This window comes from Camellia sinensis, chromosome 8 (assembly GCF_055761805.1).
Source record: "Camellia sinensis isolate YWXY chromosome 8, ASM5576180v1, whole genome shotgun sequence".
Classification (NCBI taxonomy): domain Eukaryota; kingdom Viridiplantae; phylum Streptophyta; class Magnoliopsida; order Ericales; family Theaceae; genus Camellia; species Camellia sinensis.
Window position 1 is genome coordinate 187,836,963 of NC_138968.1, and position 19,596 is coordinate 187,856,558.

Below are 19,596 nucleotides of genomic sequence, written 5' to 3' on the forward strand. Positions count from 1 at the left end.
AGAATGCTACACAGATATGTCGCACACCGTGCAAGAGTTGGATATTTTGAGTTCTTGTCCCACGATAGGTAAAACGCATTATACCTAAAACCTACCGTTTTGCCCGTATTCCACGGATCCACATTAATTTTCACCCGTTTCAAAACCTTTCAAATCAGCCGCCAAAACCGCCTTTTCAAAACCCCCCGTGACCTATCGCTTCATTTCCTGCCCCAACGCTTCATCTTCCCCCACGACACTGCCACGTGTATGGCCACGATGCACTGTCCCCTACCCTTACCCTGTCTCTTCCATTTTCACATCAGCACATTTTAGAACCCCACGCCCCCCCAGTCGGCCCACCTCACGGCCGACCCCTCCCGCTCGGCTACCCTCGCGATCGGCACGTCTCACGACCGACCCCTCCCGCTCGGTCACCCCCGTGGTCGCCCCGCCTCACGGTCGACCCCCCCCCGCTCGGCCACCCTCGTGATCGGCCCGCCTCTCGGTCGACACCTCCCAGTCGGCCTACCTTCCAGTCGGCCTCTCCACCCGTTTCACACTTCTCTCCCTTCTCACTATTCCCTTCGTTGGTCTAAAGCTGCACTCGGAAATGGGGGACTACTGACATGGATAGGCCCACAAGATAGGCCCACAAGGCACTCGGCCCACGGTAAACCACCCCGAACCCAGTGCTTGGGGCCAATGGCACAACCCGGTTGCTTGGGTGACAAGGCCCAGAACAGCTGGAGGCCACCTAGACATGAAGGGCCAACGGCATTTAGGCACACGGCAGGTGGGACACGGGCCACATCAGCAGACAAAGATCTGCAGAGTTATTATCACAACACATCACCATTAATGCAACCCATCACAGCATTTATTACAACAGCACTCCCCGCCGGAACAGAGCCTCCATCACCCTAAACAAGATGAGCTATGACACAGGCTTTCGGCGGAAAAAGGCACGTCACAAGAGACAGGAAAAATGATGACAAAAGGATATAAGCAAGGATAAGAGGAAAAAAAGAAGGTTAAGTTGGTCTCTCTCTCTTGATCTCTCGATATACAGTCTTTTCATACTCTGCTCTTCTAATTCTTGCACCGGAGGGTTCACTGGGGGACTACCCCGTTCCCCTCCTGAACTTGCTTGCAGGTCATCTGACGGAGCCAGCCTTCCTGTGCCGGAGTCTGGAGAACCTGGGCCGGTCCGACCCATCCACCCGAGAATCAACACATCCTTCACCCTATATTAAAGATTTTCATGAATCCCAAATTCCTACTAAATCTCGACCTATCCAAATGAATCATGAATTACTTGAAATGTGTAAAACAGAAATTAAGGAATTATTGAAAAATCGTATAATTCGTCCAAGTAAATCACCTTGGTCCTGCCCTGCTTTTTATGTTAATAAAAATGCTGAATTAGAACGAGGTGTTCCTCGACTTGTTATTAATTACAAACCGTTAAATTCTGTTTTAGAATGGATTCGGTATCCTATTCCTAATAAAAAAGATTTAATTAAACGCCTTAGTCAAGCTGTTATTTTCAGTAAATTTGATTTAAAAAGTGGTTTTTGGCAAATTCAAATTCACCCTAAAGATCGGTATAAAACTGCATTCAATACACCTTTTGGTCAATATGAATGGAATGTCATGCCATTTGGTTTAAAAAATGCCCCTAGTGAATTTCAACATATAATGAATGACATATTTAACCCATTTAGTCATTTTTCCATTGTCTACATTGATGACATATTAATTTTCTCGAAATCAATTAGTGAACATTGGAAACACTTAACTGCATTCTTTTACACAATTAAAAGTCATGGTCTTGTTATTTCTGCTCCTAAAATTAAATTATTTCAAACTAAAGTCAGATTTTTAGGATATGATATTCATCATAATACTATCCTACCTATTAGTCGATCCATTGAATTTGCTTCAAAATTCCCTGATGAAATCCTTGATAAAACTCAATTACAAAGGTTCTTAGGTTCCCTCAATTACATTGCTGAATTTTACAAAGACCTTAGGAAAACTTGTCAACCTTTATTTGATAGGTTAAAAGATAATCCTCCTCCTTGGTCTTCTGTTCATACTTCTATTGTTAAACAAGTCAAACAATATGTTAAGTCTCTTCCCTGTCTTGGTATTCCCACTGAAAATTCATTCAAAATTATTCAAACTGATGCCTCTGATATTGGTTATGGTGGCATTCTCCTTCAGCAACTTACTCCTCAATCCTCTGAACAAATTGTTCGTTATCATTCTGGTGTCTGGAATAAAGCACAATTTAATTATATTACTATTAAAAAAAGAAATTTTATCCACTGTTTTATGTATTCAAAAATTTCAAGATGATGTTTTAAATCAAAAATTCTTACTTCGTGTTGATTGCAAATCTGCTAAATTTATTTTAGAAAAAGATGTTGAAAATCTTGCTAGTAAACAGATTTTTGCCCGTTGGCAAGCTATTTTAAGTATTTTTGATTTTGATATTACCTATATCCCTGGTTGTCAAAATTCCCTCCCTGATTTTCTTACCCGGGAATTTTTACAGGGGGGTAAGAGATGACTGCACCATTTACTGCTTACCATAAATCCCGAATTACCTATTTCAAAACTCTCATTAAACAACTTACTCATCGCATTCGCCGCCTCAAATCAGCTAGACCCACTACCAAACGAGCCCAGTATATCAATTACCAACAGATTCAAGCTCGCCGCAAATTACTTGCTCACAACTACAATTGTTTACATCATCATCAAGATTATTTAGATCTTCTTTCTGGTTGCTAATCACTGTTTATTATTTCACAGATGTCTCGACCAAGGCCTCCTTCAAAGGCTTTGGCCTCCTCTTCCAATAAACCAAATCAACTCATTGTCCCTCCTCCTTTGGAGTCAGTTTCCCCCTCTTATTCACTTGACCTCGTTAACCGTTACCAGACCCTTGGTACTATTCAACGCCCTGATTATTCATCTGCATTGGCCTCTGATCCTTTTGTATCCAGCCAATCAGTTTCAGTTACTCCATTCCCAGTTAACCCTGTTAAATCATCTCGATCTGAATATACCAATTCACATGTTACCAACCTGTTCTATAAAGAACCCAGTCACCCCAGGAATCAATCCATCAATGACATTGCTAAATTCCATTTTGGCTCTGGATGCCATTTCACCCTTTCTCATCCAGAGAAAACCTTAGCCTACTACAAAGATATTCTAATCAATCACCATTCCATTTTGATTAAACCTATTCAAGACCGCACCTATGCCTATAAGGTCCTATACCATTCACTTTATATTCACAATATTGTTTCCATGGCTGAATGGGGAAATCCTAACCAGCTTCGTGATCTACCCGGTCATTCTATTCCATACAATTATCATGATTACATTGATGCTTGGTTCAAGATTTTCTTGTACCAAAATGAAACTTTTAGTCATTCCTGGTTCATCTCATTTGATCAAAAATTCAAATCTGAGTTACCAACTTGGTTTCTGAGATGGTGGTCTCACTATGGCGCCATTTCAACTATCCTTCCTGATGATCTCAAAAATATAATTCATTATTTCAACTCTGTTTACCCATTTTCTGCTCACCAGAAGCAATTTCCCTTATTACTCATATTCATTGCCAAATACAAGATTCCATGGATAATCAAATGGAATTATGGGATTGATGATAATATTATCATCCGCCAACACACAGTTAAATGGTGGGATAAATTCAATGTTCCCAGAATTCTTGAAATTGTTCCAGCAGAATTTCCACCTGATCAATTTGCTCCTGCTCTTGCTCAAGCCCAGCAGAACCCAACTGCTGCAATCACTCAAGGAAGCCAGCCCAGTCTTCCTCCAGTCAACCTTGGTAGCCCCTCATCTAGTGGCTCCAAGCCCAAATCAACAAAATCAAAGTCCAAAGCTGTTGCTGCTCAACCAGCCCAATCCAAGTCCAAAGCACAGTCCAAAGTCAAGGCAAAGCCCATTCCACCTCCTGTTCAGCCCAAAGGTAAATCCAAAAGTAAAGCCCAATCATCCAAAGCAGACATGATCCAGTTAGCTCATCAACTATTGAATCAGGCTAAAGCCCAATCCACCGACTCAGACAATTCAGATGATTCAGCCCAGGTCCATTCCTCTGAAGAATCAACCAATCGATATTCCGGACCAGAGTTTCAAGATGCTCAAGACCCATTTATCTAATCAACATTGGATTCCATATAGATACAAATTAGCTTCAATCAATACTCTTTTGAGAAAAGCTGCCAATTTGTATTTATATTGATTCATAATTCACATGTTCCACCGAAAGTAATGAATAGTAAACTACTGTTCACTTTTACTGTTCATCGTCACTATTCAACCAATCAACTTTTGCTAAAGGCTGCTCAGTTGTGTAAACTCCACCGAAAGCATCCGACAGCATCTGCTTTTCACCTGCTCAGCCAGCTGCTTTCAGAATTCACATGCTCACTGATTTGCTTTTTATTTCTTTATATTGTAATCAATTGTAAGCATTCAGCATTCTTCAATTTTTCTTCTCCATCCTTGTTGTAAGAAAAACCAGAGTGTTTTGAGAGCCTTACCAGTTTTCTCATTGTACCTATTTAAGATCCTTGCAGTTGCTACTAATACAATTGTAAGTTATGTTTTAATGTTTTAAACTTTCAGTTAATTAAATGTATTTTAATTAAATGTTTGTTAATTAATTTAATTATTTTCCAGTGCTTAGTTCTTATCTGATGTGTTCAATTTTGATTTCGTAATCCATCTCCTTCATATATGCTGCTTCCGCCTTTAATGGTATATATATATATATATATATAAGGATATTATAGTAAAAGAAATAAATTTTAAAATACTAAGGGATTTTGAAAGCATCTATATAATTTTGGGCGAATTACACTAATAGTCTCTATAGTTTAGGGATCATATCACTTTGGTCTCTGACTTTTCAATAGTGATACATTTAATCCTGAATTTTGAATCTTATTCAGAATAAGGGCAATTGAAAATACCATTGCTTAATTTCAATGGCAAAGTCGTCAATTTGATAAAATATAAATTAATTTGACAAAAATAAATGTCAAAAAAATATTTTTGAATTTTTAAAAATTATTTTTACCCACCAAAGATAAAATTATATAAAATCGATAAAATTTTTATGCATTTATTTATTTTACCCAATTAATTTTTATTATGTGTTTGGACGATAATCATGTAATGTGTAGTTGTTTGGCTTTTAATGTGTAATAAATATATTTAATATATAAAATATTTTTAGTTTTGAATTTTTTGATTTAATGGATTGGTTTAATAATGATATCAAAATTGTCGCCATGTTTGAGTTTTGAAAAAATAAAAACTAATTTAATGAAAATAAAAACAACCATCCATTACATGATCATTATTTAAATATATAATAAAAATTAATTTGGTAAAAAAAAATAATAAATGTGTAAAAGATTTATCAATTTTACATAATTTTATCTTTGGTGCATAGAAATAATTTTTAAAAATTCAAAAATATTTTTTGACATTTATTTTTGTCAAATTAGTTTATATTTTATCAAATTGGTGATTTTGCCCTTGAAATTGAGTAATGGTATCTTCAGTTGTCCGTATTTGAAACAAGATTCAAAATTCAAAGTCAAATGTATCACAATTGAAAAGTCAGGGATCAAATTTCCTTAATGGATTACATAGCTTGATCATACACCCTCTCATTGCATAGCTTGATCAAGGCAACTATGTAGCAATACAAATTTGGGTCCACATCATATACTTTGGGTCCACATCATATACTCTGCCCACTTTACCTTTATAGTTGATGATTAGATCAAAATAAGGGAATGCAGCCATATTGTAGTCACAATGAGTAACAATTAATTATAAAAAACAATTCCATTCAACAATTACTCATCCAAATGTAACAAAATTCCTAAGCATAAGACATTAAAAAAAACATAATAAAGGCTTATATAATCATAATTGTATAAAAAGAAAGAATAAAAACAATCCTTAAATCATTATTTTAAGAAAATTAAGAAGAAAATTATTTTTTATAGTAAATTAACAAAACCAAATCCCCACTTTCATAACAAACATAAATAAAAGTTCATATAATACAATCATAATTGCATAAAATCAAAAATTGTAACAAAAATAAGACAAAATAAAATAAAATAAAATTCCGAACATGTAAAAAAAAAAGAAAAAGGTTCGGCTGGTTGACTGGCCGGATGTCCAGCTGGACGTCCGACAGGACATCCCTACGGACAACTGGTTCCCTACATTTCCCAGCTAGACTGCTCATCCGTTCGTAAAGGCATACAAATCCGAAAGGGACTACGAATCTGAAAGAGATTACAAATCTAGAGTTCCAAAATCAAAACAACACATGAGCTATTGCTACTTCAGAAAATAAACAGGGATGAAGCATGAAAAAACTGGACTGTTACTCCAGAAAACAAACAGGGACGAAGTATAAAAGGTTTGAAATCTTACCTGGAACCCCTAAAACCAACTTCTCACCGATCAATCTCTTTGACATTTTGCACTAGCAACGATGATCAAACCAAAATCTTATCAAAATCTCAAATTTCTTCGTCGTTTGTTCACACCGATCGGTCTTCTTCAAAGATTTCGTCTCTCTCTCTCTCTCTCTCTCTTTTCTTCCACAAATTCGATCGAAATCATAATAGATAGTTAATTAGGGATTTAAGGTACAAATGTTATTATCGTATTTTCGTGCTCTAAAGCAAGGGTAATAAGGTCCTTTAGTATATGTAAGTAACGTTGTTTGTGCCAATTTTATGGAATGAGGAAATTTTAACAATGAGAAGTAAAGCATAAGAGGTTTGTGTAATTATTCAAATTACAGGAGAGGTCCCTGTATTTATCAGAAATCTCAGGAGAGGTGAGTGTAATTTACCTTTTTATATATTAAGAAAAGATATTTTATTTAGTAATAACATTTACGTATTTATGAAATATAAAAAGTTTGACTTTTATTTTAATTATAAAAATATTAAAAATTTTAAACTCAAACAAAATTCAAAATATTAAAAAATTACTCTAAAATAATTTAAAAAGAAAACATAAGATAATAAAACCTAAATCATAAGATCAATACGTATTCAACCATCAATTCAAACGATAATCTATATTCGCTAGCTATACAGGCAAATATTGGTTTATTTTTTTTCAATTCATCTTATTTAAATCTCATTGCAGAACATACTGTTTTAATAATTTTTAATTTTTTATAAAAAAGTATATAAAAAATAAAAAAAATAATATGATAACTGACTATGATTTTATTTTATTTTATTTTTTATTTTTTGACTAATTGTGTAAGGAGGTCTTAATTTTCAACAAATGACGGATGGTATGCCACCCCTTAGCGACACGACATCATTATACCAAAGTAAACAAATGTACAAAAATGATAGAGGTCTCAAAAATTCTATTAAAAATTTTATTAAGACCAAGTTTGACAACTCTTAAAAAATTTAAAAAGTTAAAAAATCACTATCCTATTTAAATCACATCATCTTATTTAAGTCACATCACCTCTCTAACACATCACTTCAAACCCAACCCAAATCCAACCCATATTTTATAAAAAGTCAAAAAATACATTTATTTAATCTTTCCAAACTTAACCTAAATATCTGATATGAGTATGGGACCCATATACAACCCACATTTGTGTGGTCCCACAGCCGTGAGAGAATATTTGGGTGTCTCTCATTACTCAGCAATGTATTTACGAAACTGAGCTCTATCATCATCTCCAATCCCAGCGAAGAGTTGAGAAATCGCAACTCACGCAATGCTCAGAGCTTTCAGAGACCGTTCAATCACTTCCCGTGTAGCTTCAAATTGCAGACTTGTAAGTTCTTTGGCTTCTTCTTCTTCTTCTAAATCATTATCACGATTTTACTCATACTGTGACATACTTGTGTTTCGTGATATAGATGTTCGTTTCTTTGATAGGGTTTGTATGTATTTCGATTCTTTGTATTTGAGCTCGTTCAATGTTCCCAAATCGCCCAACCAAACACAGCATAAATTGTTTTTATTGTAGGATACTTGTGTTTTTGGAAGATGCAAGATGAATTATTCATCATGAGAAATCAATTTCTTGGGATCAAAGTTTAGTTTTTGCTATTTTTCGATAAATACTAATTTATGTTGCTTAGTTTTGAATTCAGATGCTAAATGCAATGGTAAGAAGTTACCAAGAGTACATTTTGATAGCATAGTGTGTTTACCATTTTAGCTGCCAATATTGGTACTGATGAAATTGCTTTTATCCCCTTTTTTGCTAAAAAGAAAAAGAAAAAGAAAAAAATAATAAAGGAAAAGGGTTTGAATTTGCTGCAATAATTGTTAGTTTTTGAAACAATTAATTTTCGGTTTTCATTGTACTACTACAATCAGTTGCAAAACTTACCACCACTCTTGCTCACTCTGCCACTGGCACAATCACACCACCACTTACTCAAATTGGCACTGGTGCTAAGACTGCTACTGTCAATGTCACACAAACTCTTGTACCATTATTGCCATCCCCATTGCTTGGTTTTCTCCTGCATATTGCAATCTTTCTTAATGCCACCACCACACACCTGCATTCACACATCACTGCTGCTATCATTTTATCAGTTACCCACAAATTAATAGCGGCGCTATTGTCTTTGCTATCATCAAGTCATGCTTCTTGATTCAGTAAATTGGTATTTTCAGTGGGTACTGTACGAAACTTACCCTTTTTTACTTTAGTTTTGAACTTTACAGCAACTAGAAAGTGAATAAGTAGATTTTTTGTTCTTTTATCTAATGTACTTTCTAAATGCATAACCTATGGTGCCTTTCAAGGGCTACAATTGTTTTTTAAAGCTCCCCAAAGACGTAATTGTGCACTTGTATTAAAAGACTCAAATCTGGTATCTGCTTTGACATATTCGTGTTTGTCTCTTTCTTTGCTTTTCAGTACTTGAATGCATTTTCTCACATGGTTATAATTTGTAATGTTATGCTTCTTAAATAGCTTAGCACATTGGTTTTAGCCGAACATGAAGGTGGTTCTATCAACGCCCCATCTGTGAGTGCAGTAGAGGCTGCAAAATCTCTAAGTGATGACAATTCTGTTTCTATTCTACTCGCTGGATCAGGTCCGTCTCTTCGAGAAGCTGCTGAACATGCTGCCTCATGTCACCCTTACATTTCTCAGGTAGTTCACATCCATTCTATTAGTTTATTGTTCTAATGGGACTACGGATTTATTGTACAGTGTTTACTCACTCTTGGCTTCATTTCATTTGGTCAATGGTTTATATATTATTTTTGGCTAGACAATTTGAACTTAGTTGCTCAAGTAGTTGTATTATTATTTTTTAGTCACAAAATTTTGTTTGTGGTTTATTTCCCTTCCTGGACTTTTCTTGCAGAAGTTTGGGCAGATTAACTCACAAAATTCTTGACTTCTCCAAGAGCTAAACATTGTTGGGGAAAAAAAAGCTTCTTTTCTTGTTGAAGTGCAGTGAATTCAACTTCTCCATGATATGTTGTCATCAATTATTTTGGTTCCAATCAAATTAGAAAACAAGATTATGAAGCTCTTAATATTATCTTAAATTCTATTCTGTCAAGAAAAAGCAACAAAATTCGGCCTGGAAGATAGATTATGCAACCCTGATTTTTTTAAATGTTTATTTTCCAGGTGCTTATGGCTGATTCAGATAAACTTACATATCCTTTGGCAGAACCGTGGGCTAGATTAGTTCATTTGGTCCAGCAGAAAGGCAGCTACTCTCACATAGTTACTGCGTCGGGTTCTTTCGGGAAAAACATACTACCACGTGCAGCTGCCCTTCTGAATGTTTCTCCAATTACTGATGTCATTGAAATTTCTGGATCACATAAATTTGTCAGGTAATTTATTTTGTTGCTTACCATTGTGAAATATTCTCTTTCATGGCATGCCAGGGATGGCTTCTCTCCCTTGCACATAATTTGAACCACATCATAATCAATAGCGGCTAAAAATTTAAATTATGTATTCCCTCCATGAAGACATTAATTCGATAATTCCATACGTACAGAATTATTATTATTGTAAGGAAACACAACTTGGATCACATCAAACTCATAGCCTCTTGTTTGGACCCAAGCAAGGGGCGGTGTAAGAGATTTCCTCTACCTTCCGCTTAGGCTTGGGGTCACACTCACTTAGATAAGAGGACTTTCTTTGCTTTAATTGAAAGGTTTTCTTTTTATATGGCAGGCCAATTTATGCTGGGAATGCTCTTTGCACTGTTCGATATACTGGTTCCGACCCTTGTATGTTGACAATTAGGTCCACATCTTTTCCAGTGGTCCCAATATCAGATAATGCAAGATCTGATGCAGCGCCAATTTCACAGGTTGACCTATCAACCTTTGGTGAAGGTCTGCTTATTATTTTCTGATCCATATATGTTTTAGTCTTTAAACTTTGCCCTGCATTAGATTTTCTGAACAAAAAAAGGAAAAAAATAATGTGTAGGGTTGTTGTTCTTGCATATAATTATATGGTCCTTCCTGAATATTTAGGTCCCTATAGGATTAACAATATTTTGGATATTTGCTGATTGGAATGATTTGGTTAGTCATAGCCTATTAAAAAAGCTACTACATGTCATAACATTGAACTTTTTTATTCTATTTGCAGATGCAATTGATAAATCTAGATATATAAAGCTTAGTTCTCAGAATTCAGAGCGCCCAGATCTTGGAAATGCACGTGTAGTGATCACTGGGGGGCGGGCATTGAAAAGTGCTGAGAATTTTAAAATGATAGAGAAGCTTGCTGAGAAACTTGGTGCTGCAGGTTTTTCTCTATAATATTATGTCCCTAGATTTCTTAATTTTCTCTTTTTTTTTTTTTCATTGATAATTTTTTGTTTTCTAGGAAAGTTACCCCAATTGTTGACATATTTTCAACTTTTTTTTTTTTTTGAAACTGTAAATACTATCGTGACTCACGATAATTTTCATTCAGGATGCTCTAACATGGTTTTAATTTCTTAACCGTCCTTTTGTGTCACTATTACATTTTGTTTTTGGTATTGTAGTTATAGTATTATATGATTTTGACTAATACCTATCTTTTTCACAGTTGGGGCTACTCGTGCGGCTGTTGATGCAGGATTTGTTCCTAATGACCTCCAGGTAACAACTATTATGGGTTTTTTTTTTTTTTCTCTAAATTTAAATGATTCATATGACTTTGGTATTACTCTACAATATCCTTTTCATATAATTTTTTCCCTGAATTTTTCATTCATAGCCTCTTTTCAAGAATCTATTAAACATCATTCATCCAAACTAGAGAACAAGAAATGCCGCAATCTTATAAGAAAATCATAATCTGAATTTTTTTGTTAATATTACAGTTATGAAAGGGCTCTATTAGTTTTGTTCACCAAATGGATGCCTTTTAGCTGGTTTTTGTGCTTGTACTTGTAAGCTGGAGTCCTAATTTGTCAAGAAAAGGTGGAATCCCCCGATCGACATTATCGAAATTAAACAACTTGGATCTCTAAATGTAGATAATGCATCTGAATGTCATTTAGCTGATTCTAATCTAATGAATGGGTCGCTCAGAATTAGTCTACATATATATATTTAGAGTTATTCTATTTTCCTATGGAGGTCTCTCTCATATATCGTCCTCTCTCTTTCTTCTTCTTCTTTTATTTATTTATTTATTTATTTGTGGTCAGGTTGGCCAAACTGGAAAGATTGTTGCCCCAGAATTGTATATGGCTTTTGGTGTTTCTGGAGCCATTCAACACTTGGCAGGCATGAGAGATTCTAAGGTCATTGTTGCTGTAAACAAGGATGCAGATGCACCAATATTTCAGGTTTACTGCTGAACTCTCTTTCTGTATCTCTCACATAAGAATGTTACACGGAAACAATAGAAGTCTTATACTGCACCTTCTGTCAGCGTTGGATGATCCAATCAGTTGCTAGAATTTGATTTTTTAAGTAGAAGGCATGAATAGCCTTGGCATGTCTGGAGGCAAATGTAAAATAGAAAGACATTGTACCGTACATGTACGTTAAATATCATGCTTTATTCAACGTTTGCTTTTAATGCACAAAGAGTTTGCCTGACACTTGGGCAATAAAACTGGTTTAGCAAAGGATTTTAAGTTGCACTTGGACAACCAAATCAGTTAAACCAAGTCTTACACAATGCTTTAAATGACTCGAGTCAATTGACTGTTCAAACAACATTAGAAATTAGAAACCGTTGTCAAATTGTATTGTCTTGTTTTGAGATAGCTCCCACAAGCATGTTTATCAAGTAGTCAATGTAGGGCAAATCATTTTGGCTTCAGCTAAATGCTTATGCTCTGTGATAAAACTTGCTCAAAAGGACAAGCTCGTCTTTATGGGTTGAATGATTTTGTTTGAATTTGATTTACCTTTTTCAATGGACTCTTGATTTGCAGGTTGCTGATTATGGACTTGTAGGTGATCTGTTTGAGGCGATCCCGGAGTTGTTAGAGAAGCTTCCTGAGAAAAAATAGATGTGTTGTTTGTACACCAAGTGATTAATCCATTCTCTTTTTGGCTAGAAGGTACAACTGAATAATAATAAATGAAATCATGATACCTGAGATGTTGATATCACTGTGCCTGATTTTTCATATTTGTCAAAATGAAAATTATATTTCTGGCCCTATTTGTGTTGTTTGTCATGCTTTCAGCTATTCAATTACCGTATGGAATTGGGATGTACTTCTTTACTGAGAAGCTAGCTCTTTAAATTCTACGTAAGCTGGCTCTATGGATTTGCAACTTTTTTCATCTTCCTGGTGTTGTGACCTCTCTAGTATTGAAAAAAAAATGCAACTCATGAAAACTTTTTTCAACTGGCTATTTCATGAACAAGGGTTTATGATTTTGAATGCTGGTAGAATAAAATATTATGTTCATATTATGTGAATGTTTGGGATTTGAAAAAGGGTAAATTACAAATACACTCCCTAAGTTTTGCTTAAAATATAGATTGCTCCAGGTGATTTGAAAAATTATAAATACCTCTTAATTAGAATTTTTTATTTGACAAAATTAGCTAAAAAAATAAAATTTATAATTGATCTTCTATACAATAATAAAATAACTTAAATTATTAATTGAAACATATTTTTAATATCATTAAAAACTATTAATTGAATTGATGGTTTATTAATAAAAGGGGCGATTGGTTATGCAATTAGAAATTTCAGGAGGTAAAATGTAATTTTCAAAATTATAAGGGATAATTTATATTTTAATTAATTTCAAAAGATGTATTTATAATTTACTTTTTGAAAAAAGACATGATGTCTCAAGTCATATCCCATTTATGGAGAGATTTTATGTTGTAGTTTGAATTTCTCATGTTCATGTTATAATGAATGGTCATATTTTTTTATTGGGCTGATTTAATTTGTTTGGACAAATAAGATTTTAAAGTCAGATGGGTTTGTTTCATAACAACTTCACAAAAAGAATTATAGCCCAATTTAAATGTGTAAAATTTCAGCTAGAAAAGTTAATATTAATATATCCTTTTAGGATGAAAACAAAACAAGCGCATCTGGTGTAGTGGTATCATAGTACCCTCCCACGGTACTGACCAGGGTTCGATTCCCTGGATGCGCATTACTAAATTTTCTTCCCCCTAATTTTTAACAAAAAATGCAAATGGCAAACAAAATTTTCAATCTTTTATTTATCTAAAAATAAAAAATCAATTTACTATTTCATTATTTAATTTAGGTGCTATAGGAAAGAAATTTATTTATTTATTTGCTTCAACCTTAGATCTCCAACTCTGAATCAAAATTTTTATCAAATCTGAGTAAAAAAATGATTTTTTTCTCAATATGATACCGAGTGCTCCTACGGTTGATTTTTTATCAAATTTGTGCCGGGATAACCGGTTGGTCGACCGGTTAAGCCAAAATTTTTTTTTTTGAACTTTTTGAACCTTTTAGTGGTCGACCAATAAGACAATTTTTTTTTTTTTCAACTGTTTAATCTTTTTTTGGAACTGTTTGAACCTTTTGGTAGTCGACTGGTTGGTCAACCAGCCGGTCCACCGGCTGGTCGACCGGTTGGTCTCTCCCACTGTCATGCACAGTGTTTTGATGAAATGCGAAGCCTGTCCTCATTTTGGTAAAACGTTTGGTGAAATCTCGATTTGATATCAATTTGGTGAAACCGTTGAAGCATGAAAAAGTACTTTTTTCACCAAATTTTAAATTTGATGCTAGATTTAGTTCAGGATTAGAGATGGTCTTAGGAATTTGGTTAAGTTCCATTGATGGATGGATCTTTTTTTTCCTCTAGTGAAATTTACATCTTATTAAGAATTAAATAAAAAAGAAGAAGAAAAGCTAGTTAATTTAGTTAGTCCACTAAATCATAAATAAATAAAAATATGGGTTGGCTTCTAAGCTCCACTTAAACGTGGAAATACCCTTTTGACATTTGCTACTTATTAAAAATTATTCCCTGTGACATTTGCAACTTATTAAAAATTAGCCCTTGTGACATTTGCAATTTATTGAGAAATAAATATATAAATATGTATAAAGAATTGGATAAAATATGTATTGCAAGTCAGAGGGAGTGCAACCCATAATTTATGAGGAAAATTATTGAGTACTATTTATGGATATATAGTAGAGAATGTCCACTCTACCTTGGTAATCAATATTTAGAAGGAAGAGGCACCAAAAGGATAGGATAGTTTTGCTATATGTTTCAAATTTATGTAATTCTTAATTAATTAATATCCTGAAGTAATTAAATCCTATATTCATCAATCATTATGACGAATAAATGTAATTAACAATCTTTTATTTATGAAAAATAGAAGACATTTCCTAGTGTATCAAGCAATTAAAGAAATATTTACCAACATAACATGCCATGTCAAGACAAAGAACAAAAATTGACAAAAAGAGTTGTTTTTCTCAAAAAAGGAAATAGAAAAAAGAAGATATCTCAGCACATTCACTTTTTACATCTTGGTTTCTCTTGGGATTACACGGAATCTAGGGTAGATTTCATGAAATGCTATTTTAATAGTAAAATGGCCTTTTGCTTAATTTCTCATATTACTTAATACATTATACATTCTTTATAACATGTAACAAGTGTACCACTCTTTAATTAACAAAATTCATATATCTTTTAGATATTTGAATTCAGCATCACATTAACATGACTTTATTGATGCAATTGTACAGGCTATAACTCCATGGAGAGAGAGAGAGAGGTGCTTATATGTATGTGTATATTATTGAAGAGTGAAGTTTTTCAACCAAGATAGTTTGATAACATAGAAAGAGGTACTAAGCAAAGTCCTCTTTTCTTCAATTCTGTATAGTCGCTATCCCTTCCAACAATACCCAATTCACTTCTCTCATCTGTCTGCCCAGATGTATTGCCTTTTTCCTATAAATGCCAGATTCCAAAAGCACTTTGTTAGGTATGAAATAAACCATACATATAGAGAATCAAATAAAATAAATAAAAACCATGAAAATAAACAGAAAAATAATGATTTTTTTTTTTTAAATCTCTGAAATGTCCGTATTTTGCTTCAATTTTTGATTCATATCCAGTTGATTCAAATAACAAACCTGCTAGAGACAAAAGAAACTCACAAATTTGAAAGGAGAATACGAAAGTGTGATCATCTTGAGTCACGATCAACGACCGTGAGAGAATTGAGATAGAAGATAGAGGTTCCTTAGTCCAAAAAGTACCCAAAAATGAAGTGTAATAGTATTTCATTTTCAAGATATTTTTTCTTAGTATTTTGTTGAAGGAGAACATCATTTATGCAGGTGGATCTCTTTGTTCATATTTGAGTCCAGCTCCTTATAATTAATTTGTGCAGTAAATCATAAAATAAGCCTTTGCTTCATTAATAAATTACGAACATAATAACTAAGCGTAAAACTTGGAACTGGTAAGCAATAAATACATGAGTATATAAAATAGTAATTAGTTTTGTGAACCATTAATTAACAATTTACTTTTATAACATACTGCACAAATTAATTTTGATATATTTTGATTCTTCTTTATTTCATGTTTTGAGAAATTGGTAAAAAATTGACTTTTTGACTTTTTTGTAATTTTTTTGACTAAAAAATTTAAAAAGTCAAAAAACTGACTTTTTTGGAATGTTGCCATAAACAAAGAGGCATATCTATGAAAAATCATGTTACGAACATAAATATTAACAACAATGATTCATCCCATTAAAAATATCACCACTAATGACACTAATACATTAAAAAAATTAAAAAAAAAAAAAAAACACAACTCTAAGACCAAAACATCACATCATTAATAGCGGGACCCACTGTCACCTAATTAGTGGGAGCACTAATAATTAGTGCTCCCAAGCATTTTTCAAATATTAAATACAAAATAAAATACATAATGCATTTACATAAGATTTTATATAATTTTTAAGTGAGACTTACTTTTATAAACTCCTATCTATCCATTTACATTTATGTTAACGAAATTCCCACACGTATTATGACATGTATGTATAGATGTATTGCATGCAAAATGTACATCTTTATCTGACCTTGGGACTATTAACAGGAGAACTAGCAGTATCCTCCAAAGCATCATTAACCAAACCCCCCTTAGTTTTCCTCTTCTTGAAACTCAAATTCTTATCACTAATTCTATCGCAAGAAAACGCTCCAATAACCTGATCATCCTTATCCAAAAACTTCTTCGCTGCAGCCGCCGAAGCAGCATCAGAAACCAAAGAAGGGTTTTCATGGCCAGAAGAGAAAGAGCTTTTCTCATCATTGTTGTTGCGACACAAGAAGTCTTCAAAGTAGAAAGTCCAACTACTCTCCTCATCATCAGAATTATCCACTGTTCTTGATTTAGGTGAGATGGGTTTGCTCATAGAAGTAGTAGAGTTCTCCATGATCTATAAGGAAAGAAGTAGATGTGTAGAGGAGAGAAAGTAGCTTGTTTGGCCAGTCTTGGAGGGGCTCTTCTGAGGTGATATATATATAGTGGAGAAAATAAAAAAATAAAAAAAAAAGCTTTAGCATAGTGGAGAAAGATGAACTAACGAGTTTGGAATCTGGGTTGTGGGCCAGAGGGAGTTGGGGGTTGTTAAATTGAGCAGCTGCAACAGAAAAACCTAGAGAGAGGAGAGAGGAGAGAGGAGAGCGGCGAGAAGAGAGGGGGGTGGGGGTGGGTTGACCTTTGTGGTTTTAGATTAGATTATCAGCAGCAGAGATTTGCCAAATCTTATTTTCTTTGGTGCACTTTCCTTTAAATAATTTGAACAAGTCACCAAGTTCTTACTAACATGATTTTGGACTAATTCATTTAATTGGGAGTTTGTTTTTTCTATACTTTCTAATTTTAGTTTTGGCTCAAAATGGATCAACTAGATGAAAGAATGTGTTTCAATAGTCAGAGTCCCCATCTTGGTGAATGGATCACCTACACCTGAGTTCAGTCCCCAAAAGGGATTCAGATAAGGTGACCCATTATTGCCTTTTCTCTACAATATTGTGGCTGAGAGTCTAAATATACTGTCGGACAGAGTTGTCCAGTTAGGTTTGATTAAGGTTGCAACAGTTGGTTCAAATGATCTTATTATTATCCACTTATGGTTCGCAGATGACCTAATATTGTTAAGTGAGGCAAGAAGTAAGGAGTTGCTTAATATCAAAAGGATATTGAGGTGCTTTGAAATATTATCTGGGTTGAAGATTAACTATTACAAGAGTGTGATTTATGAAATTGGAATAAATGAAGAACTCATTAAAGATTTTGCTGCCATCTTGAACTGTCAGCATCACAGTTTACTATTGAAATATTTGGGTGTGCCCTTGGGAGCTAATCCAATGAGAAAAAGGACCACTACAAGAAAAAACAGTTTTGGCGACCACCTATTTTTTTTGGTCGCAAATAGTTCACTTTCTGCGACCAAAATTTAACTTTGGCGACCACAATTTTTTGGTCGCGGAAAATCACCTTTTGGCGACTAAAAAAAAAGTTGGTAGTGAAAAGTATACTTATTGGCGATCAAAGGCTTTTTTGGTCGTGGAAGATCATCTTTTGGCGACTAAAAAAAAAGTTGGTCACAGAAAGTATACCCTTTGGCGACCAAAAAAAAAAAGTTGGTCGCGGAAAATATACTATTGGCGACCAAAGGCTTTTTTGGTCGCGGAAGATTAACCTTTGGCGACCAAAAAAAAAGTTGGTCGCGGAAAGTATACTATTGGTGACCAAAGGCTTTTTTGGTCGCAGAAGATCACCTTTTGGTGACCAAAAAAAAAAGTTGGTCGAGGAAAGTATACTATTGGCGACCAAAGTTTTTTTTGGTCGCGAAATATTACCCTTTGGCAACCAAAAAAAAAAGTTAGTCGCGGAAAGTTATGGCGGGATAAATTTAAAAAAAAAATGATACTACTATAATTACATGCTATTTTTCTGTTTAGGTATTAAAAGATTTATGAAATAATATATAACCCAATTTTTATGGGTTATATATATTGTTTGCCGAATATGAAATAATATATAACCCAATTTTTATGGGTTATATATATTGTTTGCCGAATATGAACAAGAAGTATATTATTGGCAGAGTGGATTGGGTGTATGGTGGCTCCTCGGTCGAGAGTTCAAGTCCCAGGCACCACAAAAGAATTATTTTTTTTTTTTGGGTCAAGGCGCTGACTTTTGGCGACCAACTTATCTTTGGTCGCTAAAAGTTTACTTTTGGCTACTATGAATTGGACTTTCCACGACCAAAAAAGTTGGTCGCGAATGGTCACTTTTAGCGACCAAAGGCCTTTTTGGTCGTAGTGACGAGGCTTTAGCGACCAACTCGCGACCAACATATTTTGGTCGCGAAAAGGTTTTAGCGACCAAATATGCTACTTTTCGCGACCAAAATGTTGGTCACGGAAAGTGTTTTTTCTTGTAGTGGACTTGGCAACCTGTTATTGAAAAATTCAAATCGAAGTTGGCTTCTTGGAAAAGAAGATTTTTATCCTTTGTTGGTAGGTTGACAATGATCAAGTTTGTGTTATTGTCTCTACCAGTTTTCTACTTATCCCTGTTTAAAATGACTGAAGGGATTGTAAAGGAGATTGACAAAATACAGTCTAGATTCCTTTTTTTTTTTTTTTTGGAGGGGGGGTGGGGAAGGAGGGGGTGATGAATTAAGAAGGAAAATTCATTTGGTCAAATGGGGGGAAATCACTCAAAGCAAATGTAATGGGGGTCTAGGTATTAGAAAGACGAAACTCATGAATGATTGTCTTCTTTTGAAACAGTGGTGGAGATTTGGGAGTAAAAATGGCACTCTCTGGAAACAAGTGATTTGCAACAAGTACCTAGAGACTGGAGGGAGTTGGTGGCCAGTACATGTTGCAAGTACAATGTTGTCTATGGTTTGGAGAGATATATTGGTAGTTGTTGGAAATAGTCCTGAGTTACTAGAGTTTTTTAAGGTCAACGCAAAGCTTATTATTGGTGATGTGAGAG

The 19,596-nt window shown here is 34.3% G+C and overlaps 2 protein-coding genes and 1 non-coding gene across 3 annotated transcripts; 2 read left to right on the plus strand and 1 right to left on the minus strand.

The window, feature by feature from the left end:
- Nucleotides 1–7,722: 7,722 nt before the first annotated feature.
- Nucleotides 7,723–12,733, plus strand: ETFALPHA (electron transfer flavoprotein alpha). The gene is made up of 8 exons (XM_028217121.2): nucleotides 7,723–7,885; nucleotides 9,047–9,229; nucleotides 9,719–9,930; nucleotides 10,283–10,446; nucleotides 10,709–10,867; nucleotides 11,156–11,208; nucleotides 11,763–11,903; nucleotides 12,501–12,733. The coding sequence occupies exons 1-8, from the start codon at nucleotides 7,826–7,828 to the stop codon at nucleotides 12,576–12,578; spliced, it is 1,050 nt and encodes a 349-aa protein (XP_028072922.2). The 5' UTR covers nucleotides 7,723–7,825; the 3' UTR covers nucleotides 12,579–12,733.
- Nucleotides 12,734–13,627: 894 nt separating this feature from the next.
- Nucleotides 13,628–13,698, plus strand: TRNAG-CCC (transfer RNA glycine (anticodon CCC)). The gene has a single exon. It is a non-coding gene; the product is annotated as a tRNA-Gly (tRNA).
- A 1,425-nt stretch (nucleotides 13,699–15,123) lies between these two features.
- Nucleotides 15,124–17,263, minus strand: LOC114275008 (vascular-related unknown protein 4). The gene is made up of 2 exons (XM_028216978.2): nucleotides 16,655–17,263; nucleotides 15,124–15,501 (listed from the first exon to the last, which is right to left on the minus strand). Exons 1-2 carry the CDS (start codon nucleotides 17,009–17,011, stop codon nucleotides 15,364–15,366), a joined length of 495 nt encoding a protein of 164 aa, XP_028072779.2. The 5' UTR covers nucleotides 17,012–17,263; the 3' UTR covers nucleotides 15,124–15,363.
- Between the last annotated feature and the right edge of the window lie 2,333 nt (nucleotides 17,264–19,596).

Excerpts from the sequence above, each read along its gene's own strand:
- ETFALPHA (XM_028217121.2), top strand. The coding sequence starts at position 7,826 with ATGCTCAGAGCTTTCAGAGACCGTTCAATCACTTCCCGTGTAGCTTCA. Across the intron at positions 9,230-9,718 it reads GTCACCCTTACATTTCTCAG|GTGCTTATGGCTGATTCAGA; the intron begins GTAGTTCACATC and ends TTTATTTTCCAG. Across the intron at positions 10,868-11,155 it reads TGAGAAACTTGGTGCTGCAG|TTGGGGCTACTCGTGCGGCT; the intron begins GTTTTTCTCTAT and ends TCTTTTTCACAG.
- LOC114275008 (XM_028216978.2), bottom strand. The coding sequence starts at position 17,011 with ATGGAGAACTCTACTACTTCTATGAGCAAACCCATCTCACCTAAATCA. Across the intron at positions 15,502-16,654 it reads CTCCTGTTAATAGTCCCAAG|GAAAAAGGCAATACATCTGG; the intron begins GTCAGATAAAGA and ends TGGCATTTATAG.